The 25,821-nt window shown below is 40.5% G+C and overlaps 1 protein-coding gene across 1 annotated transcript in view; it reads left to right on the plus strand.

The window, feature by feature from the left end:
- Nucleotides 1-25,821, plus strand: part of eys (eyes shut homolog) — a 366,564-nt gene that overhangs the window by 257,250 nt on the left and 83,493 nt on the right. Inside the window, exons 33-41 of the mRNA XM_050070471.1 lie at nucleotides 160-359; nucleotides 5,711-5,835; nucleotides 6,421-6,545; nucleotides 7,063-7,279; nucleotides 13,205-13,395; nucleotides 13,551-13,642; nucleotides 16,272-16,422; nucleotides 17,622-17,734; nucleotides 18,211-18,470. Coding sequence (XP_049926428.1) covers nucleotides 160-359; nucleotides 5,711-5,835; nucleotides 6,421-6,545; nucleotides 7,063-7,279; nucleotides 13,205-13,395; nucleotides 13,551-13,642; nucleotides 16,272-16,422; nucleotides 17,622-17,734; nucleotides 18,211-18,470 — 1,474 coding nt within the window. The remainder of the gene's footprint in view (nucleotides 1-159; nucleotides 360-5,710; nucleotides 5,836-6,420; nucleotides 6,546-7,062; nucleotides 7,280-13,204; nucleotides 13,396-13,550; nucleotides 13,643-16,271; nucleotides 16,423-17,621; nucleotides 17,735-18,210; nucleotides 18,471-25,821) is intronic.

The raw sequence follows: 25,821 nt of genomic DNA on the forward strand, positions 1-25,821 counted from the left end.
GTTCATTGGATAATCTCATCATCTGCTTTTAACTATCACAATTTATTCTATACCAAAGTCATTGTAATTCCCGTTTTAAGCGCAAAACATGCATTCATAGTTTGATATGTCAAAACATTTAGTAGTATTGGTAAAGTGCCTGTCTCGTTTTGGTTACAGGACTGTGCTCCTGGTCCCTGTATGAATGGAGGCTCCTGTGTGGATCTCATTGATAAATACGCATGCTTCTGTAAAGACGGTTACACCGGGAAAACTTGCGAGAATGATGTAGATGTCTGCAAAGACGCTGTATTTAATGTCTCGCTGTGTTTCAACGGAGCCACCTGTCTGGACGGTGAGGGATCAAACTTTACATGCAGGTGAGTTTCTCCACTGCCAAAAGGCTTTTATTATTTTGATGTAATGATACTATAAGATTATGCTGGGATGGAGTCATTGTAATATGAGTTGACTGGAACAACATGCCCTGCAGAGTTCAGGACATTTAAACTTTAATGGCTCACAAACAAAGCATAGCAACAGTTTGATTTTCTATTTGACTGTTTGCTAAACCCCCTCCCCATGAACTGCGATTGTCTGATCATAGCTAAGCAACTGTAACAAGGCACAGCAGGCCTGGCAAGTGTATGATATCGCTGCAGGCTAGGGTGGTGTACATGGGATTGTACTAAGAGCGACAGTTGGCATTTAAAAGTTTAAGAGTCTAGAGGATATTCTCTTTTTTCCAAAACTGAGATTCACCAAATTTACACAACGACACAAACAAACTTTTGATGGAGGCATCTTCCGCGTTCAGCAAAGTAAAATTGCTAGTTTTGTCAGTGGAGCCCTCATGCCACCCTCATGTAGTCTGTTTCTGACAGTTGGGTCAGAAACATGCACACCAGTAGCCTGCTAGAGGTCATTTTGTAGGGCTCTAGCAGTGCTCCTGTTGCTCCTCACACAAAAGGAGCAGATACCGGTCCTGCTGATGGGTTGATGCCCTTCTACGGCCCTGTCCAGCTCTCCTTGTATAACAGCCGGTCTCTGGTATCTCCTCCATGCTCTTGAGACTGTGCTGGGAGACACAGCAAACCTTCTTTTTGACTGCACGTCTGGATGTGCCAACCTGGAGGAGCTCGACTACCTGTGCAACCTGACTGGGCTGCAGGTACCACCTCATGCTACCAGTAGTGACAAGGACACTAGGAGAACACAAAACTAGAGAAGAATCAGTCAGGAAGGATAAAGAGAGAGCAACTGTCTGTGGCCACCACATGTAAAACCATTCCCTTTGGGGGGTTGTCTTGCTTTTGCCTCTCCATTGCACCTTTTGTCACTTTGATTTGCACCAAAGCAGGTGAAACTGATTTACAGTCACTTCTACTTCCCAAATGGACAGATTGATAACCCTGACGTTTAACTGACTTGGTGTTACACTGTGATGATTAAGTGTTCCCTTAATTTTTTTGAGCAGTGTAGTTTTGCTGTTGTTAAACACCAACCGCTATGACTACAATTCATCAAGAATTTTCTCAGTATTTGGATTCTGCGTTCACCATGGAGGCATGCAAGAAAATAAACATTTATTTACAAATTAAGTGTGACACGGGGTGAGTAATTGACATACAGATGATCATTTGGGGGTGAAATAATCCTTCCAAACATTGTGGAGTTGTAAGTATTATAGGTGAAGTGGTAAAATTTGGAATGTTGCTTTTCTCCAACTGAAAGTACATCTTGTCTCCCAAGAATGCACCATTCCTGTGAGTGTATCTCTGCATTCACATACAGTAGCACTTCTCCAGGTTGGTTGCAAGTGAATCATTACTTTTTAATTGCTGACATGCTCTCCCTTGAGTGATAAAGTGTATCTGAAACAAGGTGTATGTAGTAAGTGTGTGCAGATTTGACACAGCCGCTCCCTGGATGCCTTACACTTAATTACATTGTCTCACCTTGTGCTGATGTGCCGCTATATGCTCAGTGTCATGATTTAATGTATCCTGGACTGCTGCAGCTCCCAAATAGGTTGGTGCACTTTACTGTGTAATATATTGATGCATTGGACTGCCTACTGCCTCAGCACAGCATTTTTTTATGACGTTTACTTCATTGTAGGCTAATTTGTGTATATATATATATATATATATATATATATATTTATTACAGGGAGGCAATGTAGTGTATGTTGTGCATTCACAGATAAATGTGCTCACTAAGGACAAACATTTCCTTTAGTGTCCTGCTGATCTGCAACATGATTGTGCATTGTGTGCACTTTCCTGAACACAGGATTCTTTTGCTGAATTTGAACATCAATGAAATATATTGTGGTTTTAGGGCATAATTAACTGGTTATTGGCCTTATTCAGAATCAATAATCAGTATTTGCTTTAACCAGGTTGATATTGATTGGAGGTTTATTTATGGACACAATTAAAAAGTATAATGCTGATGTTCAAAAAAAGCATTTTAGACCACTGGAAAACACATTTAGCTGTTGTCTAGTGTTAGTTTTTACTGAAGGATGCTCTTGTTTGCATTTATTTCACAGACTTTGATTTTAAAACCACATTAAAAAGTTGCTTTGAGAAGCAGGCATGTTTTGTACATCCACATATTTTTTTTCCACTCGACTGGAGAGGGTTTGGTCGGCTCGTACACTGACTAATGGCCTAAAATGTAAAATCAGACATGCAATAGTTTCTTAGCCAGACCACATCCACAATACATGAAATACAGTGTTGTTATATCTGCATGTTATGTGTGAAGTGGTACACATTCAATTTTACACCAGAGCGGAAAATGGCCTCAAAACCCACTTCATTTTCTGTGGTGGTCAGCCAAGAGGTTACACACGAAACCCTTCGCCCATTTTCTGATGTTGTAGTGTTGCATGATTAAATCAACTCTGCCTCACAGATAGTTTACAACAGAAATCAGATTTCCAACAAGCAATTTTACCCTCATAGAAAATATCAAGAGGTTGTTACCGAGTCCAAAACCCTGTTGTTTTTGGTAAATCTGAGAATCAGTATTGTTTCTTTCCCATTGTTCTGCTTGTGTCACCTTTTCTGATGTCAGATATCCCCAAAGATGTTCAGTGAGTTTACGGTCTGGTGACTGTGAATTGGAAATCCATGCAAGTCAGCAGACCTTGGTCCTCCTTTGGCCTCAGGTAGCTTTGATGCATGATCAGGCTCATTGTCCATCTGGAAAATGACTGCTCTTCTACAAAACTTAGAGCCAGCGGGGATGACATCTGCAGAATCGAGCGGCACCTCTCTTTGCTCAAGGTGTAGCTTATCCTCTGCAAATCACCAGCTCCACAACAGAAAGCCATTACCACACCTAAATATACTCACTTTGTTTACCTGTGGATTTTATGCACTGCTGAATCAATCCATTATGTTTTATCTTCCACTTAAATAAGGCCTCTAATTTCAAGTTTGTGATCTGTGAACTGAACTCAAGTTTTCAGCAGTGAGTTTTTTCTAGGTAGTGTCTGGTATGCTTAACAATGCTGGGCCAGGTTTTGTTAAAGAAATTGATTAGCAATAATGATATAAAAGCAAAGAGGGCCATAATAATGTAGTCCAACTGTGGACAAACAAGCAGGGCCCTTATTCTGAGAGCAGTCCTTTGGCAGCATCATCTGTTAACTGTGTTTTTTCTCATTCAGGTGGCTTGAAAATATCCAGTGCCAGACCTCCAAAGTACTTTGTCATGGGTGTGACTGTTTATTCGTGGATTCATTGTTGGATTTATTATGAAACTTTAGCTGACAATGTGCAAGTTTGACGAATACATTGCTGTTCCTTTTTTAGATGTGCAGACTTTGAGTTGTTCAGATATAGTATAGTGCAATGAAAGCGAGGAGAAAATACAAATCAAACAACCTTGACAGTTATAAAGATACAGTGTGAGGGATAGATGCTGTTGAGTTCAACAAAAAGTAGGTTACTACTCTGTAGGCACAGAGAATTGTAAAATATTACATTAATATAGACAACAAATGTTTTGTAAGTCCCCACAGATTAATTATAAGAATATATACAGAATATATACTTGAAATAATACATTAATTAAAAGTAGTGTCTTTTCTTAAGGATATACTATGCAGGATTTTCCTTAAAAACAATCCAGAGATTCATATGAAAGCAATTCCTGTCAATCATCATGTATGACCCACTAAAAGTGTGTGGCGCTGTAGTTTTCTGCAGAAACTCTACCCTCTGTCTGTATTTTCTTATTTTCTGTGTTAGAGATGTTTATCGGTGTGTGCCCCCACAGCGCCCAGCTAAGGTTGAGGCTTATTTAAAGGTAGCGACACGGTGCCAGATCAAACTCAAGTACAGTGAGATGAAAAGCAGTTGAGGGAATCTTGGCTGTTAAAACAGTAACCGACAATACCTCATAGCAATAGTTCCCAACTGGTGGGTCGCGATCCAAAAGTGCGTCTTGGGCCCAATCTGAATGGACCGCCAGTGATTCGCAAACGTGTCAAGTTTGTAAAAACAGCACACCTTATTTTTAGGAACAGTAAATTCCAGCACAGAGCTTTTATTTTGAAGTGCTGTTTTCTGCTGTAGAGTGAGTGACTAGCCGACACCTACTTGACAAAGACGGCAAACTAGCTCTTCAACATGGCCAAATGCAACTGTGCGATCTCAAACCAATGACTACGGGTGCTTTCAAACCTGCCCTGCTTCGTTCGGTTTAATTGAACTCATGTTAGTTTGCCCCCTAAGTGCGATTTGTTTTGGGCAGGTGTGAGCACACCAATCGCACCAAGACAACTGGATGGTGACCTTGTTGAAGAGGTGGTGTCAGTCTGGTTACAAATAAATTCTGGTGCGGTTTGTTTGTGGTGAGACGTGTTCCAACCTCAATCCGAACCAACTACAGTCACATTACGCGTTGTTTGGGTTAAACATGAGCATGTTACAGTCCTGGTGGATCAATAATCACGTACTGCCTTAATATGCTCATTCAGCACATCCAATGCATCAAAACATTGTTTTCTAGTTGGAGCCGCGCTTCGTTTTCAAACTGTATGGTTTGCCTAAAATGAACAATGCAAACAATATAGTCCACGATGACCAGCGCTAAAATCAGTTGTCCCTCCATTGTGACATTAGAAAGTGTCACATTTATCTTGCAAGTGTACTCTTCTTCAACGTTTTGTTTACTTCCTGGAATTTTCCTGCATGGAAATTCCGACCAATCAACATCAGCTTTCTGACTTCTTAACCTTATGCAGCCTTTAAAGTTGGTCTGCTTTTAAATGCTGCCGTGAGAACACCAACCAACTCTAGGCAATTATGCAATTTTGTAACAAAATCGGACCCTGATTCAGACCAAAGAAAGCGAACTCAAGGTCTGAAAGCACCCTAAGGAGAAATCTGGACCCCCGGACTGACCAGTTGGGAACCACTGCTTCATAGCATACCTTTAAATTAAGTCTAAAAATCATCACTTTGAATTAAACCCACTCATTAGTTTGCCTGCTTTACTGATTCCACTTCAGTGTCTCTCAAGATTCCCAAAAAAAGTCGCTTTACATAATGTTCTCTGAAATAAGAAGCAACAACTGACTAGAAAAAGCTGTTTTGATAAATAATGAAAACAAGCAGTTCTTACAGATGCAGCGTGTCAGACCCACAAGAAGGAAGTGACAGCGCTGCGAGACAGCCTCACAGTTTGAAAGTATGATATGTTTTCTTAGCTGTCCACCAGGTTTCATGGGGGATTTCTGTGAAGTGGATGTTAACGAATGTTGCTCAGCTCCCTGCCACAACGGTGCCATTTGCCAAGATCTTATTAATAGCTACGTCTGCCACTGCAGGTCAGGTGAGTCACTCAGACATCCTGTGAGTTTCTCAATTTACTTTGAAACGAGGCAAACAAAGCCATTTTTTTCCTTTATCGGACCTGTTACAGGGAAACCTTTGTGGCTTATGAGCAAGATCACTAAGACAGCTCAGATGGCAAGACAGCTTTTAAGTGAACAGGAGCACTTCACTGTGCCCCAGATGTGCTAGAGTACAGTTTACCATATGTAAACCATACTGATACTTATAGACCGCCCATATTGGTTTGAAAGGGGCCACATAAAGTGTTGCCAAAGGTCACCATATTGCCTACATAGCGTCTGTGCCTCAAAGCCGTTCAAAAGTCATCCACTTTTCTCCAGGGAGAAATTTGTAGTCATACAGTACTAAAAAAGACAGTGATAAAAAGACGATACGAGCCGGGCTCATTAAAATGTGTGTGGCATCTTACTCTTTAGTGAAAGCCTTTTCTTGTCTTTGTATGTGTGTGAACCCAAAAAGAAGCAAATCAATGTAGGAGAATCTGATTGATATTCACTTCAGAGGGTGGAAGTGGGAGAGCCTGGGCTCACCACGGCACTCTGTGGGCTTTTGTTCCTGGCAGGTTGGACAGGCCTTCACTGTGAGGATGACATTAATGAGTGCCTTCCACAGCCCTGCAACCAGGGGATATGCATCCAGAATGATCCGGGCTATGGCTACACCTGTTTCTGTCGTCCTGGATTTGTGGTAAGGCTCCCCACCTTATTCCCCATCTCCTCCACTCTTTTTTTTTTTTTTAAATATTAACCTTTAGCCTCCTGCAGCCTCAGCTCTTGAGTCACGTTTTGGCACTCATTAACTCGACTGTTTCAAGTGTTTCATTATCATTTTTCCTGATCATTATTTATTTATTCTAATCTATTAGATGCCTTTTTGTTCAGATAACAGACAACATGAGACATTTTTTTTTCTTCTGTTCCACTTTACATAAACAGTTTACACTTCAAAACCTGGCTTAGGAAAAATCTACATATTGTTTATGTTAATATTGCACATTAAAATGAAAATAATGTAAATATAAAATGTCAATAAACAGATACTACCTCGCATTTTAAGTTAAAAAAAGCCTTGTTTTTGTTACATAATGCCATGTTCCCTACTTAATGCACACTTAATTATTCAAGTTGTAAACATTATATCCCATTTAGCATCGCAGCGCAGAGTTACAGGACACATCTGAAGGCTGTTTATTTTCCATACACAGGGGAGGAACTGCGAGCGCAACTATGATGATTGCCTGTTGAGTCCATGTCCAGAAGCATTTTCCTGTGTAGATGGCATCAACAAGGTCAGCTGCCTTCCTCCTGTTACGGATGCTGTTCCCTTGGTGACTGTAGTCAAGAACACCACTCGCGGCTCCACACCCAGGGTGCCAACTCCAACACTCAGCCCGGCACCAATAACAGTTGAGAAATCCACAGGTATGCAGCACACAGTCTAGAATATCCGTTTTAAGCCACTTTAAAGATTTACTGCACCACATTTACCTGACTGCTGTAATTACTAGTTACATCTCAGATTAAGATTTTACATTAAAAAACATGGTGTAAGCTTATAAAATACAATACACTGCTAAAGAACAAAGCAGCAGTTATTAACATTTTTGACCCGTGACTCCTGACAAAAAAGCTGTGTCACATTGTAGATATGAGAACTTTGTTGTCAGCACTTTACCCACAGAGACATTTCCCCTCACATGGTTTTATCCAAGTAACTCCTTAAAGCCAAAAAAAGGTAAAACTATCCAATATTTCACAAAAAAAGAGCAAAAGAAAAGCAAAAAGTCAGAAAAATAAAAATGTACTTCTGCAGCAGAACTTGTTTTTTGAATCTTTCCCAAGCCATTCATCATCTCATGACCCCTGCGCTTTCTGTTGTGACCCCTTTGACGCAGCTAACCCTCATGGTCAGAAAACACTGGACTAAACTAACTGTGTGTAACTAAGTGTATACAAAGATAAACCAGCTTCACCTCGTTCAGCTTGACAAATCACTTCAACTACACATTTTTATACATCAGTAATAACAATAAAATTATATAATATATAATAATTTCACATGTATTTGTATTTTTTTATTGGATACTACTGTATATTTCCCTAATAGTACCTTTACTTAAATATGATTTTGAATGCAGGTGGCACAGTGGTACAGTGGTTAACGTTGTCGCCTCAAAGCAAAAGGGTTCCTGGTTCTAACCTGGGGTGGGGGGCTTGAACCCCGGAGTGGAGGAGCCCTTCTATGCGGAGTTTGCATGTTCTCCCCATGTCAGCATGAGTGTGAATGGTTGTCTGACTCTGTGTGTCAGCCCTGTGATGGTCTGGTAACCTGTCCAGGGCGTAACCCGCCTCTCGCCCAATGTCCGCTGGGATAGGCTTCAACCCTCCAGTGGCCCCTAACAGGATAAGCAGTCACTTTTACTTGTAAATAAGTATGTCACACTGTTGTATTGCTACGTTCAATAAAGTAAAGGATAGGGCTGGATGTTGTTTAGAAAATTAGAATACCAGTACCAATATCAGTACCCTTGGAGTGATACCAATACCAATAGAGTACGTCATTGGCTACCTTTTTTTTTAAAATCCTGTAGATGGAAGCATTCACTTGCGTAAAATGCCACCAGATACCACAGGCGTGTGATAAAGCTATACATCTGAATGTTTAGGTGACAACTCCACCACACCACAGACTGTATGGGTTGTAGCTGCCCTGTTAGTGGGCCAGTCACATGTTGCACTAAATCAAAGAGCACTTGCGATGATTGCCTGCGAGCAAAACCATACAAGTAGTCATTTGTTTCTAGACCTGGGTACTAAAGGGACCAACTGCAGGTTGACACTGGGTTATTTTGGTCTAAGGTATCGAGTACCGATACACAGCCCTAGTAAAAGATCCATCGCTGGGTATATACAGTATGCTGCAGTATCCACATCCTCTCTTTTAAACGGACTCACATGCAGTTTATTTCAGCTCCTAATTGCGAAAGACATAAAAACTTCAAAGGCTGCATACAGTTAAGAAGTTTTGATATCACTTGGGTTCAAATTGACTTCTCATTTTTGAACTTGTCTGTGTGTTCAGGATGGTTCGACATACTTCTTATGTGAACTTTCTTGTAAACATTTAAATCTATGTGTTTATGAATCATATTTTTTATATTGTAAAAGAAAGCACTGACTCATGGTTTCTGGAGAGGGAATCATTCTGTATTTCTCAATGAAGTCGTAGCTCCCATTACTATGTTATTACTCCCATTCACATTTTGTGTGCAAGAAAGTGACACTAAATAATTAAAGCTGATAAGCCATTACACCAATCAGTTTGTACCGAAGGTGGTCCAGGGATTCTTTTTTTCTGTTTTTGACAAATTACAAAGCTATCCTTCCCTCGTCCTTCCCACCAAACATTTTTACTGCAGAAGGTTTGCCAGTTTCGAATGAGAGGAGACTCCCACTGAGCTGGTACTCCAAATGTGATTTTAGAGCCTTGGGAGCATAGCAGGCGATGATTTATTAGGTTTGATTGAGAGATTGTTGCAGTTTGTGCAGCTGTGGTGACAGAAGAAAAAACCCTGTTTAAAATCTACTTTTGTATTGGCCACTAAAGTGCGTTTTCTATTTCTATTTGAGGATAATAATTTGAAACAGTGGTAAATCCAATCATCATTTGGCACTATATCCTTTAACACTCAAATGAAGACACAGAACACAATATGTAATACGTTATTGGTATTGGATTCAGTCATCTATGTGAGAAGAGGAATCCGGAGCACTGGGCAGATTGTTACTCCTTGACAGATGAGGTCTGCCTTTGAAACTGTTCACAGAGCTGTAAAACAGACCTATTGAACACAGACGAGCTTGAACCAATTCAGTGAGACACTCTGAAAATCACTGTGGGCCAAACATAATGGAGTCCTCGCCGCTGCACCTGATCCAGCCCTCATCCAGCATCAGATTCGAGAGGGTTAAACGTACACACAAGACACTGGTAAAGATAAACAAACCCGGGCGTCTACACACCTAAACATCTCTTTAGTCTTTTATGTATAAGTGCATAATCAAAGTAAATAAGTTTTAAAGTAAGAGGACCCAGAAACTCATGAGTTTATCTAACTAGGTCACCATCTAAACGCATGCAGTGCCCTTGGTGCTGCTTGAAATAGACTCAGACAGTGCTCCTTTAAACCTAAGACTGCTCCACAACCTTTGAAATACAGCAAGTCAATGGGAATTTAAACATAGAGGGGCCAGTTAATATGGTACACCAACAGTAGGGGATTTCTGGCTAACACCTAAGGAACTTGTAAACCTTTTTATCTTAATTTTAATGTGACAAATAAATTCAGCAAAACTAGTAGCTACAAGAAAGAAAACTTATTCCACCGATTGAGACGATTGTCTTCTGGGTTTTTTTTTCCCCCATCACTGTACATTCAGTGCTGAGCTTCACAGTATTTTAGCTCTACAATATAAGAGCTGATGGGAATCTAGAGAGGACACTGCTGGTGGAGGGAGGCTTACCGCAGCTAAGCCACGATTTGGTTGACTTTCCTCGGAGTGATCACCACGGCACAGGTGAAGCCGTTATCTGTTGCTGCCACGTGTAGCAGAAATGAAATTACTTAAGCTCCTCAAAATCAACTTGATGAGTAAGGGGTTAGCCAGAGGGTCCGTGTCCCGGGGGCAGTCGACCTCGTTGACCTTCAGCTGAACATGCACGTGTTTGTTCTGCGCGGCCCTGATTCATGTAAGCATGTTTGTTTATGATCCTGTTAGCAGTGCCTGTAACCGTTTTGATAAATTCAGCGACACAACTTTTCTGGTGAGTCATGATGACGTCCGCATGGTGTGAATATTTATGAGGAAAAGGCTCCTCCAGATGAAGGAGCGTCTAAATTTGTCACTTCAGCTGCAGTTTGTGGCCTCTGTGCTCCTGTACAGTAGCTGTCAGTGACGGTGCGTTGGAGTCATTTAATCAGTTATTTTTAAAACTAGACAACAAAGATGTAATAAGACAACAGATTTGAAAGGAAGCCATATTATATTTAGGATTTTATCCCTCCGTGTATGTCAGTGGCATAATGATATTCAGCTAAATCTCCTTACATTACATGTCTTGAATATATAAGACATATTCTGCCAGTTTTTAGGTACAGTACAGAATGACCTTTTGCCTTCCCTAAGGGCTCTGAAATTGCACAGGTCTAAGAATGGTCCTCAGCAGTATTTTATCTCTGTCCTGTGACAAGTTCAATCAGTCAGTCTATTACCTTGCCCAATAAATCAGGGATGGAACAGGGCTTACGTCCTGCCTTTTTTTAAATAAATGGGACATTAAGTCTATATCAATTAAATCTCGCCGCCCAAAGTCTACCCTCATATTAATTGATCTTAAGTTCCTGTTTCTCCAAATATATTTTTCTAGTGGAATATCTTGTGCTTTAACCTGTCTGACACCCGTGTGCAGTCTGGGCTGCGACACTGCGCTCCACCTCTCTAAGTTACATTAAATATGACTCATATCAATTTTCTCACCTCTTTTATGGACATGTATTAAGACTGGCCCTAATTAAATCTGATCTGAAAGATTTATCTCCCCACAGAGACGTCTTTTTTCTCTCCCTATTGAAAGTAGAAAAGCTTTTGAAGGGAGTACAGCAGTGAGTGACAAACTCCTTGGTCAGCTTTATCTCTTTTTTTTCCCGGTGATTATAAAAGCAGTGAAAACTGGTACTGCACAAAACAAGATATTGAAAGCGAGGGAAGAAATTAAGATAGAGTTTAAATTGTACACATTTACAATTTAGATTCAGCCCGACATGTGGATAAAAAATCTGGTGTGAGAATGTAAGGTAGCGGTAAAAACAGGAGACCTTTGAAGGAGAGACTGAAGCTAACTGCTAATGAGGTATGATACTGCCTCCTGGCAGCAGCCTCAGACTGCATCAAAGACTACATCAGACTAAACAAGGCTTTAAAATTAATGAATAGCTTTGTCTCTGAGGGGTAATTTTCCATCATCAGCATTGGCAAACCCCATTGTCAGGAGTGAGGCAGAAGACAGCACAGCATTGTTGCTGCGTGCATTTATCCTCATTAATTCACAGATCACAGTAGGTCTGCACCTAATAATTCTCACTTTTTTTCCCCTTTTTGTCAGGGGATTTTCCTCGGGGTGTTGGTCATATTGCTCTCCAGAGAAAATGGCGGTATTTAGGTTAGCTTGTTTGCCAAACGCCCTGAGGGGCCCGCTGTCAGATCAAAGGGGGTCTAGCCTATTAGGACTTGACGCGTAACAAATATTGATAAAGGTCTCTCTCGCAGCTGCCCGATTAATCATGGCAACAACTTTAAAGGGGCTTTGCTGATTTCTCTAGTGTAATGATTTTTTTTTTCTCTCTCAGATAAGAACAGACAGAGCATGAGACAGGTGCATCGAGGAATGCTTTTCATTTTAACAGGCTCCCGGTTTGACTTTTCTGCAACAAATTGCACTTCTTCCTTCAAATGAGAAATATATTGAGCATGAGCACCCCTAATGCTTGCCTCCAATTGCAGTCTGAGTCAGTCTTTTAAGTTTGCCTGCGTCACTACCCCCAATAAGCTTGCGGGCAGTGGAACTTTTACTGAAATATCCCATAATTGCCCATTCTCATGGATGATATAAGCCAAGTTATTCCACTATAAAATGAGGCATGTAATAAACTTGTATGAATATGTTCATTTCAGCCAAGACTCCTCTCTCGCCTAATATAGTGCCATTTGCATGCTTCACAGCTTTTTGGCAAATAAGACTATTTACAGTATGCCTGTCCAGTGAGCAAAAGGAAAAAAAGAACTGTGAAGCTACCAAGAGCACTTAAAGCCTTTTCAGCTTTCAAAATAATAATTATCTACTTTTTGCCTTCCCACACTAAATCGCCTCTGCTGTGCATTAGTCTCTTTAAGCTGTATTCCATCCATGCTGCCAAGGTTATTTGACGGATACAGGTCGCATTTACATTTAATGCAGCAACATACAGTACAGTTAGTGTGTGCGTGTGTGTGTGTGTGTGAAAACCAGAAACTCCATGTGTAAGCCTCCAGTGGCAGCAAGCATCTGCCCCTGCTGAGGTGTCCTCAGCCAAACTCTGTAATAATTCTGAGGCTGCTGCTCTGTATCTCACCCTGTGCACCGACCTCCCTGTGGAGGAAGAGAGTGAAAAGTTGAATTCTTCTTTCAGGGATCAATAGAGAATCTCAGCAGAATTGACAGTAAAGATGCATAAACTGCAGTGTGTCTTGCTTTTGCTTACCCTTTCCCACCCCCCAATTTCAGCTTTCTATATTTTTTTTATTTCCCAGATTCAAGCTACGTTCAGTACTTTGGGAATTCATACCTGGAGTTTGAGGGTATTGACCTCAGCGCACTCAACAACATTACTGTGAGATTTCAGACTGGAGTGGCCCAGGGAACTATACTTTATGTGGACCAAGGACCTGCCAATGGTGATTTCTTTTTCATGAAACTCTTTGTCCTGGACGGATGCCTGCAGGTAAAAACTCAAGTTATATAGCTGTTGGGCATGATTAGTTGTAGCCACCACTACACTGATTTTGTTTGCCCGTGAAAGACAGCTAATTAACAGAAAACAGATCATAGCAGCAACATGAAATAAACGTGTTTAAAACTCTCTCCTGAATGTTTCAGTTTGCCTTTTGCTGTAACGAAGAGGAAGAGGTGACGCGGATCAGCACATTAATCCCTGTCGATGATGGCATGGTTCACATTGTGAATATTAGGTATATTCGTTGCTGTGTTTAGTTAACCTTTTGAATCTGGGTGTAAACATTCACATCTGTGTTGTGGGGAACTCATATTTAGTTTGCCTGTAAAAGAAAAAAGAAAAGCTGCTGCAGTGTGAGAAAAAAACATGATATTAATGGGTTATAATTTCATTTTACAGCTTTTAATTTGCAGGTTGTATTAACAAAGACATCAACACGGGTGCAGTGTGTTATGTACTTGCTCCAGGCGAGAATATATTTTCTGTTGAGAAAAAAGAAGCACATTCACGATAAGCTACTTACAGAAGGTCTTAGTAATATACAAATTTTGTTCAACCAGTGTTAGCACCTCGGGTGGTATTAACTTGATCCGTAGTTATCCACTCATTTCAAGTGTGGGAGACCTTTTTTTTTTTATAGAAAAGGACTGTAACTAATACCGAGGGAAGCTATATAATTGGCAGGAGTCACCCGACTGAGAATGTAGATGTTATTACGAATGAGCAAATGGGCTTACATTTTAAAGAACTAAAGCAAACGTCAGAATGTGCCTATTAAAATGCATTAGTGATCACTGACCATGTTTTATTGGCTGTTCTAAAGTCTTCATTTGCAGTTTTTCATTACGAAAAGATTAACAAGCAAGAGCCGAGCACAAAATCAATGTTTAAATGATTTAAAGTGAGGCTGTGGCCCCTTTAGTTATATTGTTCCTAAGCCCATGTGCAATCTTGCTGCCAGCCCTCTCCATTATATTCTGACACGAGAAAGATTGTGGTTCAGTTTCAAGACACAAAGTTTATTATGTATGAGCTGGAAGCTGAGACAAAGTGGCTAATGTTCCTCTCATATCAAATCAGTTTACTTTGCATTTTAGGAGAGAGTATAGAGACTTTATTCCACGTTGCGAAGAGGCCATTTCATCATTATTTTAGCTGTTCTGTTTGAGCAAAGCTAATTATTTAAAAAGCACAAAGACTGCTTAGAAGACTTGGAAAGAAATGTGTAAGGTTTTCTGAATATGAGGTTTTAAAAGAGATCAACACAGATAAAAGGTGATAAGGTAGTGAAGGTGATTATGAGTGTACTGTGCCAAAGGTGAGCAAATCGTCTCCTGTGGAAACAAAGCTGAGTGGGAAGGTTGCCTCATGTTTCTTGGCAGAAGGCTGCACTGCCCTAAATATGCAAGTGCAGCGAGAAAGGCCTATCAGGTTTGAGGCACTGCAAGGCCCCACCCCTGTTTTTTTTTTCCTGCAATAAAAATACAACAGCAGTATGAATCAATCATAATGTTCTGTACCAGCCCCTTGGAGACATGGCAAGAAAGAGAGCTGTCATAACTAGAGGGTTGGGAGTGTGGAAAAATGGTTCCTGGTGTCACAAAGCAAATTCTTTGTAATTGTCTGACGGCCGAGTCCGTTCATCTTTGTCTGATTTGACCCAGAGCTACAACGCCATGGCCATCCTCAACGTCACCGCCTAACTCATTATAGACTTTTAATATATCTTCCCGTCAAAGACGCTTTTCAATATGTTAAATAGAAACCCAGTGGGGCTGACTTCTCAAGGACAGTGAGCACAGTGCCCTCTGGCTGCTGGCCAGGCCGCTCTGGCAGACTGCTTCTAAATTAACCGCTTCTCCACGCTGGCTCTAGAGGAAGGACTTATGCAGCTCGGAGTTAGTGCCCCGAGTGTTTAGCCGGCATATGCAACAGCCTGCAAAGTACAGGCTTAACAAATCAGACTAGATTGCTTCGTGGACCCCCTTACTTCCACTATGGGAACAAGAGGTGTCAGGAGACACTGGAGAGGAGACTGTGCATGCGTGGCCTAAGTACCCTCAAGCTGCAGATGGTTAGTCCAGAATCTGCACTTAGGTAATTATCTGCTCTCCCCTGTTGTTTCAAAGTGGAGAATTGGTTTTTGAAATCTATGAATGGCTGTGGGGTGGGTCCAAAATAGTTGGGTGAAGGCGTGTGGAGAAAACAAAATGGAGGTCAGTAGTCACACCTCAAAAAAAGGATTGTGATCAATGAATTCAAGGCAGTAATTAAAATAAATGGTGGAGGGGCACACACAAATAAGCTTGAAATGTACAGTATCAACAGAGCAAACAAAACATTTACATGCGCTGACCACAGTTTTATATCTTCTGTATTTCACTCTTCTCAGATGAGGAATTGCTGATCTCTCTTGCAGCAATTCATCTCCGAGGCATTTATCCTGTTCTTAGAGTTTAAAAACGGCTTTTCTTTTAAAGCCATAGAAAATGTTTCTCTTATTATCAAGGTCTTGCGTGAGATCTTTTTGTATCTGTGGTGTCACACAAGTCATAATGTCAGCTGAAACTTGATTACTTGTAAAGGACTCAATTATTTTGTTATCAAGGCCACAAAAGTTCAGTCTTTTGTAGGAACTTGCATGAATACAGTAAAAAAAAAACATTCTTTAGATTTCGGTCTTTCAAGTTTCTAAAAAGAGAGAGAACAGAGATATCTGATTATGTGAAAACGATAATTCAAAGACCCTGACAGTTCAACTTTTCTCGTAGCACCAAATAAAACCAAACTCAAAACCAGTTAATTTAGTGTAACAATCTATGCTTGCTGTACATTTGAAATGGCATTTTCATATCCTTTCATAGACAACACCTGACCCCATGTGAGGCAGAGCTTACTCTCTCTGGTCATAAGAAAATCAAAAGTACGGCAAGTAATTACTGGCTGGGACACATGATACAGAGAACGAACCACATCTTCACAGGCGGTCTGCCACAACAATATCAACCCAATGAGGTAAGACTTTAAAGTACTGTGTGGTTTCTCACTGAAATACATAGGTGGATTATGACACAGTGGACACGTAAAAAGCCCTCTTACCCCCCAGGGGGCAGGTGCAACATGCTGTTGTTTCTCCCCACTAGGGCTGCCCTGGCTAAGAATTTTCCTAGTCGACCAGTAGTCATCATTTAGGACCAGTAATGGTTGTGCTAAGTGGCTAATGGGTATGTAGCTACTTACATGTTTCAGATGATGCGTCATGTTTGTAGTCGACCAATGAAGATGAGTTTACATATCACCTTGGGTTCATCCTTCACCTTCTCAAAATGATCCCACACTTTGGATTTCCTGCCTGACAGGTTATCAACTAGCCTATGGAATAACCGCCTATGTACCTGAAACCCTGAGAGCAGAGCTGATCTTCTTCCAGGTGCTGTTTATAGGTGTGTAGGACTGTCATCTGTGGGACAGATGTAAAGCTCTGGGTAGCCCTGCACTAACATGATCAACTGTTCTGTATTTATCAGACTGAATGTTTACAGAAGAAGGGAAAGATATCTGTCAGCTGTGATTGGTTTGTAACGTGACTCCTGTCTGACTGCTGAGCGTGGCCACTTCCTGTGTCTGTCCTTTCAAATTAGATTCCCACATGGTCCAGTCACATAGGTTTTGATTTATTTTGACAAGGTGCAGCTCCTAATAGAGTTTCATGTTTGTTTGGGTTTTTTCTGACTAAGTGACCAATAAAACCTTGCCTTACTAATGACCCTTCTGGTCGATTAACGTTTGATTGACAGAATTGAAGGGTCCAAATAGCAATTGCAAAGAGTACACAGCAAATTTAAAGTCCCGTATTGATAAACTGATGGGACAGAAACACTGTGGTTTCTTTCTTGTGACATCTGTGAACTGAATGTTTTGGACTTTCGGGGCTCTGTTGTTGACAAGCCCCTTTGTCAAGAAATGCAACGTTAATTACAGAGACTTCACGCAGAGGCTCTGGCTTAGAGGCCCCCTGAGCTCTTGGTCCCCTGGGCTCGATAGGCCCATGCTGAAATCATAAGGCTCTGAAAGGCATTCATTATTAACAGTTACAGGACAACACCCATGTAATATATTGCTTAAACTACATAATAAAAAACTGTAAACGATTGGAAAAAGAACTGCTAAAAACAATAAATTGTCTGAATAAAATATTTGCTTTTTTCCCATAGAGAGCGAAACCTTTCCACAACTATACTGGCTGCATTGAAATAATTGAAATGAACAAACTGAGGAGCTTTTACACGTCTGACGCCATCGGCGGCAGCAACACAGACCGATGCAGGTAAGTTTCTGAAAAAAAAAAAAAAAATCAATGGCTTCATCTCTTCTTTTAATTTAATTTTCACCCAGCATTTGTTTTTTGTTAGAAAACCATGTTTTTTGTTTTTTGTTTTGCTTTCCTGGCTCAGACAGAAAAAAAATCCCCTTAACACATTAATGCACTTGTGTGTTAACATTTTGATAGTTAGATAATTAAGTATACCACTGGCACCAGTAGTCACATTTTACTTTATCAGATGCAGTGGGGAAAATCTGACCACTTATTGTGATAAATAACACTGGAGTTTTCCTCTCTGCCTGGGATTGCAGTCAAAAATCTGTCTACCTTGTAAATGACTGCACTTTACCTCTCGTTTAATGGGTACAATATCTGCACAGGAATGTAGTTCATATCTTGAGCCTTAAAAGCAAATAATTCTAATGTTAAATTGGATTTTTGCCCACTTAAACCACTAAAACTTTTGCCCGATTTTGCAGGGATACTTTGTATGCCACAGAAGCCTCCGCAGCAAGTTCTTCAAGTCTGACAACTCAATCAACCAACCTTGACACAGCAAACACAACAACAACAATGGCAGCTCCCACACAAACACCAAAACATCCTCTGCATGAACCTCAAGTTTGCCGTGACGGTCTTTGCCGCAATGGAGGAACATGTCATCAGCAGCAGCTGCCTGCTGGAGCCCTGCCTTCCTGTCACTGCCCGCTTCATTTTACTGGAACTTTTTGTGAGAAAGGTAGGCTTGGGCATGTTTGTAGCTGACAGTATTTCACAGTTTTTATACATGCTACACACGCACACACACACACACACACACACACACACACAGTAAAAAGCTTAAAAACCAACTGTACTGTGACCTCCATGGAGTATTATGAAGAGCCAGCCAACAAATTATGTTGCTTAATATATGCTGAGCCTCTTTGGCTAATAGGTTTCCCTATGAGGGAGAATAGACTCAGCTGCATTAGGAATTTTGAGCGATGTGAATTATTCAGGATATGATTAATGAAATGAAAGATCCATACAAGCAGCTTGAACCACCGCTGTGTGTCCATGTTCACCTCCAATGCTCATTGAGAATGAGAACATGACCTTGCAGCACTTGCTCAACATTCAGCCAAAGCTCTCACCCCTGTCCCCACCAAAAATATTTATTTTGTACCAACCGCTCCGACACTAATACTAAGGAGACAGCAGCACTAGACACACATACTAAGGAGTTTTTCCCTTTGCTGGTTTCTCCTCAGTGCACCCGTGATGTAGTTGCTGACGTCCTTTTCTACCTCTGTTGCCGTGCATGATTTGCTCTGACAGCGTAGAAAACAGCAACCTGTATTTTGCTGTTGTATTCATTCTCTGTCAGTGATAACAGCAATAACACTGGAGTTGTAAATTAATTGTTTGTGTGCTTTATAAGCTGCTCACACCTGATAGACATTTCAGATGTGGTGTTATGATAGCCATGTTCACTCCCCTGCACTCTGTCTACGTTATAAGACTAATCCTCCAACATGGATTGAAAGGCACTACTAATAAAGGTGACACAGTATGTCAGTAGTATGCCTGCCAATGTAATTGTCATTTTGAGACCATTTTATTCCTGCTAATGATATAATGAGAATAAATCAGTATAATAATGCAAGTGCAACCAAATATATTTAACATATTTAAAAAAAATAATAATAATAATGGACACCTGTTAATATTTACAAGAAAGTACATATAAAATTAAATGAGTAGCCCAGAATTACTCAGTTTGAGAAATAATACAAAATTTGTCCAATAACCAAACTAGTAATGCCTTCTGCGACTAGTAAAGAAGTTTAGCAAAGCTCTGGGAACATTGCAGTTTCCTGGTGTGCTGCAGTCTGCTCCTGGGGATGGACGGCCTGGGAGCTGGGCAGTTTGCTGGTGGATTAACAAAGTGGAGGATGAAATTGTTGGAGGGTAAAACTACAAACGACAAATGTTTTGGCTCATTGCAAAGGCTAGGCAAGCTAATGGCTATCAGGGCTGTGCCTCTTCCACTCTGAAAGTGCAGCTGCAGGCTACCTGTAAGCTACGCTGTGTCATCTTTGAAGTGCAGGTAGGCAGAGCTGGAGAGAAAAACAGGGTCTTACAATGGTCGGGAAAATCCTGCTGTTTATTCTGACATGATATTGGCTGAAATACTGGGGACCTTCTTATGTAAACAAACACATGTAAACACTGGGCAATATCAAGGTCAGCAAAATGATCAAGGTCATGTCCATATATCTCACAATAAGTCTGCAACGTAGTGATCATGACAGGCCTAGTTATTAGCTAATTACATATGGTATGTACATTAGTTTTACCTGTCTTTTACCTGTCTCACTTTCTGGGTCCATGTAGTTATAAGTGGAATTGAAATAATTCAAAAATTGACAGTTTATTAATTCCTTCCTTCAAACAGTGATTGACCAGTCGTACCTTAGCATTAATAGCTAACTAAGCACAGCAGGCCTTTCAAGCTTTGGATCTCTCCACATATTGGTTACTTGGCATTCAGAGTTTGGATGGCAGTGTCCTTTTTTTTAGCTTTTTCAAAACCAAAAACACAAGCAAAAGTGTAAGGGACAGAGGTATAAGGGCTCATTTATGCTCAACGTTAAATACAGATCCGGATACGGACGGAGCCTTCTGTCCGTGCTCTTCGTTCATTTCGTCCGTATTTCTGCACATTTCCATAAAGCTTACGGATACGGGCCAAACAGAGCAGTACCACTGGGAACAGTGGGGGCAGTGTTGCTGTCACTACCCGATACGTAGCTCTAGTGAGACACGAAGAAGAAATAACAATTCAATTTCTTTCATCGGCAGTACTAGAGAAAAGAATTCTCCGTCCTCCAGTCGCGATGTATTTAACGGCCTCACCGACCACCGCCTCCTACAACACTGCCTCTGTTTTTATCTTTTATGCAAGAGGTACATTATCAATATCTCCTCCACAGTCGCCATGTTTGTTTTTGAGTTGGTTGTTGTCATAAACTTTTGACGCTGGGCTGCCTCCTGGTGGATATATTGGTTAACATCCATGCCAATGTAAAAGGTGCATGGTATGTGGGCAGTGACGGTAACATCGTTTGAAACGGACGTATACATTTTCGTACGTAAAGGGAGCATAAATGAGCCCTAAGAAAAACACAATACATTTAAGAATCTTGATATATGTTTTGTGACCCTGTATTGATTTTTAAGAGCACTATAGCTTTTAAATAATAGTTTACATCGCAAAGATTTGTGGCAGAAGTTAATATTGTCTCCTACTCAAATATAACATATTGCTAGCATGTTAGAGGAACTGTGATAAATACAAATGCAGATCCCACTGTTCTGATTGCATGATTTTACGCATATGGGGTTGTGTTCTTTATGCTATGACATTTCTTCTAAAATTAGATTGAAAAAGTCGCAATGTATCATCTTGCCTACAGTATCACAATATATCGCAATTTATTGAATCGTAACCCCTGTATCGTGATACGTATCGTATCACCAGATTCTTATTAATACACAGCTCTAGTAAGGTATGGATTAAACAGTGTTTATCTGCTCAAAGCTAAACTGCATTTGTTAGCATATGCGGTTAACATGGTCAAGGCCAAGGAGCATATCCTGTAAGCATTACAGGTTATGTTGATTTAAAAAAATAAAAGACTAGCACATTCACTGTGTATCATTTCTTCAAAGTCTAGATGCTTTTACAGAACGCAAGCACAGTTCAGGGTAATGTTAGCAGCTCTGCAACTAAGAAATGAAATTATTTCAAGTGGTAATCTGCCACTGTTATCATTGCAGACTACATACATGCTACAAGCAAGAACTGAGAGCTTCTTTCTGTCTCCTCAGCTCATAGAGTGTTGCACTAACAATGCTGTCAGTCATGGGGTTTAAATAAGCAGCTTTGCAGTAGCGACCAAATGTCATATGCACTGTACATCTTAAGTCTTGGGAATATGTTAAGCGATGGAAATTCTTATTAGCATTTCAGAGAGTTTCAACAATCAAAACTGGATTGATCTTCACCTCCATGACCCCTGAATGTGATTTAGGCTGATATAATCCTGTATATACATGAAAATGTGACAGAATGACGCTCGACGCCAATGTTAACAGTCATTAACACGGCTCGAGCAGCCTGTGTGCACCTGACACCCTTATTTGACACCTCCGCCATGTGTTCTAAAAATGCTAATTTACAGGTGTTTAAGTAATCTACTGAAATGTTATTTGTCTCTCCGGGCAGTGTAACAAAAATGATGCTATTTTTAGGACTTCACTCTCATTTGTTCGTCCCATGGGAGACTGCTACGTGCTGCTTCCATGACAGAGACGCTGCTTTGCAAGCCAGTGTTAAAGATGCTTTGGCCAACTTCTAAACAGCCGGTAGAGAAAAAGGAATCATTCATTGATTCATTCACTCATTAATTCATTAATTTATTTCTCACAGTTGTACCTTACAGGTTAAGAGAAGGGTAATTACAAGTGTGCCACAAAGTATCATCACATGTGACAGCAGCACATTAGCAGTTTGCATGGACATGTTGCCCGTGGGACATTGTATGAACTTAAAGCTAACCTCACTGATTAGAAATTAACCCTGATGAGCCAAAGATGCATTATAACCTGACTACATGATGCCCACTAACACAGCAGTACATTTCCACCACTGTACCTGTAAAATGAATCCAATGTTCATTCTCGCAATTTTGTAATTTTAAAAAAAGAAAAGTTATGGCTCCTACCATCAGCCTTTACCTTCCATGGCCATAAAGTAAGTTCCTGCTTATCCCTCAACTTGTCACACTCGTAAACTTTTCCTTTAAATACCAGCAGTGGCCTTTCAGAGTAATTTCTGCTGAGTTTGAGGAATTCCTCCTCCTCAAAAGCAGTTCAGTCTCTCAGGTTAACAGAGTGCAATCTCATGTGAGCACTCATCCAGTGATGTGCTTTGCAACACTGGTTCTGATAGCAGGCAGACGGAGTCCAGAGGCTGTTTACATGCTGACAAAGTCTGTGAATGTGTATTGCTTGAGCAACTTTGCTGGGTGACAGCCTTGTCCTCACATCTTATTGAATTAAGAATAGACGTACGTGAAGAAGAAAGCCCCCGCTCCCAGTTAATTATAGATGCGTCATCCTACCCAGTGACTAATGAGGTGGACTTGTTTGTGTCCTAGATGAAATGCTTACATGTCACACACTCTGTACATCTAAGAGATATATCAGGATGCACATGAGTCTCTGTGGCCTCTTAAATTATTATACACAAAGTGCTAATCTACTGATGTAATTAATATTAGTCATACATGTTCTAAAATGTAACCTAATAGTGGATAATTTGACCTGAAATATAAAGGTGAACTTATAGACTTAAAGGGGGTGACAGTATGTGAATATATATAGACCTTTGTGAACTTGACAACATAAATACTCTAAATGGGCCCCTTTGTATTTCCTGTGAGAATGTTAATGCAGTAGCTGACAGGAAACACAGGCACCACAATAGCAAAGAAAAGGTCTATTTATGTGTTGGTGTACATGCAGTGGATAAATGTGCAGTAACCATTACCATTAATGCTACTTAATACTTCTGCTTCTCCCAGTCTTATAAGCAAATGTACTTTTACTTCACCACACTGTCAGCTGTAGTTATTTTGCAGAATAATGTTTTTCATACAAAACTTACCATGATTATTATGATATATAATGTACTGCTTTAGTTTATACTAGCAAGTTAAAATTAGGTCCACCTTGATCAGCTACAACAATTCAACATTGATTAATGTATCAGAAATGATGATACCACAATCTTAATTGTTAAAATAATAATAATTGGGAACATTTTGTATCATGAGTACATGAAATATCTTGCTCTTTAGCTGCAAAATGGTGCTCTTTGTTCACCTATGGATGTATAAAGAAAACTGGATACAGCGTTGAAGGCAGGGCCCCGCTCTTTCCTATAAAAATTGCCCAGTTGCACATTAAGCAAAAAAAAAAAAAATTGACTTCGGGTAGGTTTGGGTGGTATATATTTTTTTCATACCATCATGCCTTCTTGACATTTTATCAGGGTATGCAGTTAAATCATAAAAGCTGAGCTACTGGTGACTAAAGTCCCTGTATCATGTTTGACATTGTCTACTTTACAATGCTGTGTTTCTAATATGCAGTTTGCCTACCTAGACAAGTCTTGCTGGTTTGAAATACTTATAGCCCTTATCATAATTAATTGATAATAGAATAGAGAATGAGCGTCTCTCTTGCTGGAGGACCCGATGACACTCGTTGCCATGGCGGATACTGACACATCAGAGGGCTGAACGGAGGTGAATACAATTATGTTGCTAATTAACTGCTTTTGTAGAAGAAGTCATCTCAAAATAAAGTTATATGTGGCAATAATTCCAAACACGGACATAGACATTTTTCTTGTGTAACTCCCTAGAACCCCAGAACTCACAGTCACAATCTTTCTCAGCTCAGCTGCCTGTTGTATAAGTAGAGACTGACCTCTGGTGGCACATGCTGTGCACTACAGTACCTCAATACAGCATCTCTGTGTCGGTTTAAGAGAAAGAGGAATGCATTTTTGACGGTATTGGAAATCATACCTTTTGGATTTTCAGATATCCCTGTGTATCATATTATCTTCATACAGTCCAAGCCTAACTTAAGGGGATATAATTACCTGGATCTTAAACATCCTGGGGCCCATGGAGCAACCAGAGACTTCCACCAGCTGATCCAGCCACCTTTCAGTTCAGCGCTTCAGTAACTTGAGCAGCTATGAAATGATTGAATCGTGCATCTCTTCTTGACTTTTGAAATGTTATCGGACTGAAGAGATCAAATTCTGATACTGATAGTAGTCAACTTGTGCTGATTGTGACGCCCAAAAGAATGTATCAACTGATTTACAGATGTTCTCTCTCTCTATGGGGAAAAAGTCTTTTTAAGAGAGCATCACGTGGGGCAACCTGGAAGTTGTAATTCCACGGTTAGGCTGCTATGTCAGATTGGCTTCAAAGCCTGGTCCTGTTCCTGGGGGCTTGTGTTTCCAAGCTAATTGCTAACTGTGCCAGTTGTGGGCAATGAGCTGGAACTTCATGTGTTACTTCCCTGTAGGTTCATCACTATGAGCAACCACTTTAACATTGTCACACACTCTTACATTACTTTTAGCAGAGTATTTTACTTTATGGTATTTCTACTTCTTGTGTAGTAAAGGATCTGAGTACTTCACCACTTTGCATCTACTGTAGATGTGACCAGTGGGTGCTCTAGTCACTAGTCAGTACTGGATTAAGGCTACAACAGGGATTGGTAATATTAACATTTTCATGCACAGCAAAGGTTTTAACTCCCCTTTGTAGCTAAAATGTCATGTGTCATACTGTCAAATGTATTACGGGGACCTTTCACACAGCCTGCACACACACATACTTTATCACCAAAACAGCTAAATCACTGCAATGATATCATTTTTTCCCCTTTTTAATCGCATGAAGACTGTCAATTCAAAGCAGCTTTCAAACTTACCTCTCAGTCAGATTTAGTTGGTATCTTATGTGTGGCCTGTAAATAAGAAGCTTGACGTGTGTGAGCTGTGAGGTTCGCTCTCTTATGTTTGGACCCTGGGGCTGCACCTCTGGTGGGTGTACCGTAATCCAGGCCAGTGCCTGGTGGTTGAGTGAGTATTTGATGTCAAGTAGCCAACCATAAGACAGGTTTTGTCAAGATAAAGCCAGTTCATCTGGGCATGTCAGAGTTTTAAGCTATGATAAATTGTCTCTCCAAAGAAGACACAGTGGGTCGTAGACCTTGCCAAAGACATTCTGTCAAGTATGTAAGCATTCAATTGAAAGCTAAGTGATCACAAAAATTAGTTACGGAGTAAATGGCTGCAAGGTATGGAAGTAGGCGAAAAAAGAGGAAACCAGTGAGGCAGGAAATTATTCAGACTTGGTCTGTATTGATCATGACCTCCTTTTACGGCTCATTACCTTATGTCCTTACTTCTCATATATTTGAAGCCGTGATGTAGGTTGTTGGCCAGA

Source organism: Epinephelus moara, chromosome 19, assembly GCF_006386435.1.
Source record: "Epinephelus moara isolate mb chromosome 19, YSFRI_EMoa_1.0, whole genome shotgun sequence".
Classification (NCBI taxonomy): domain Eukaryota; kingdom Metazoa; phylum Chordata; class Actinopteri; order Perciformes; family Serranidae; genus Epinephelus; species Epinephelus moara.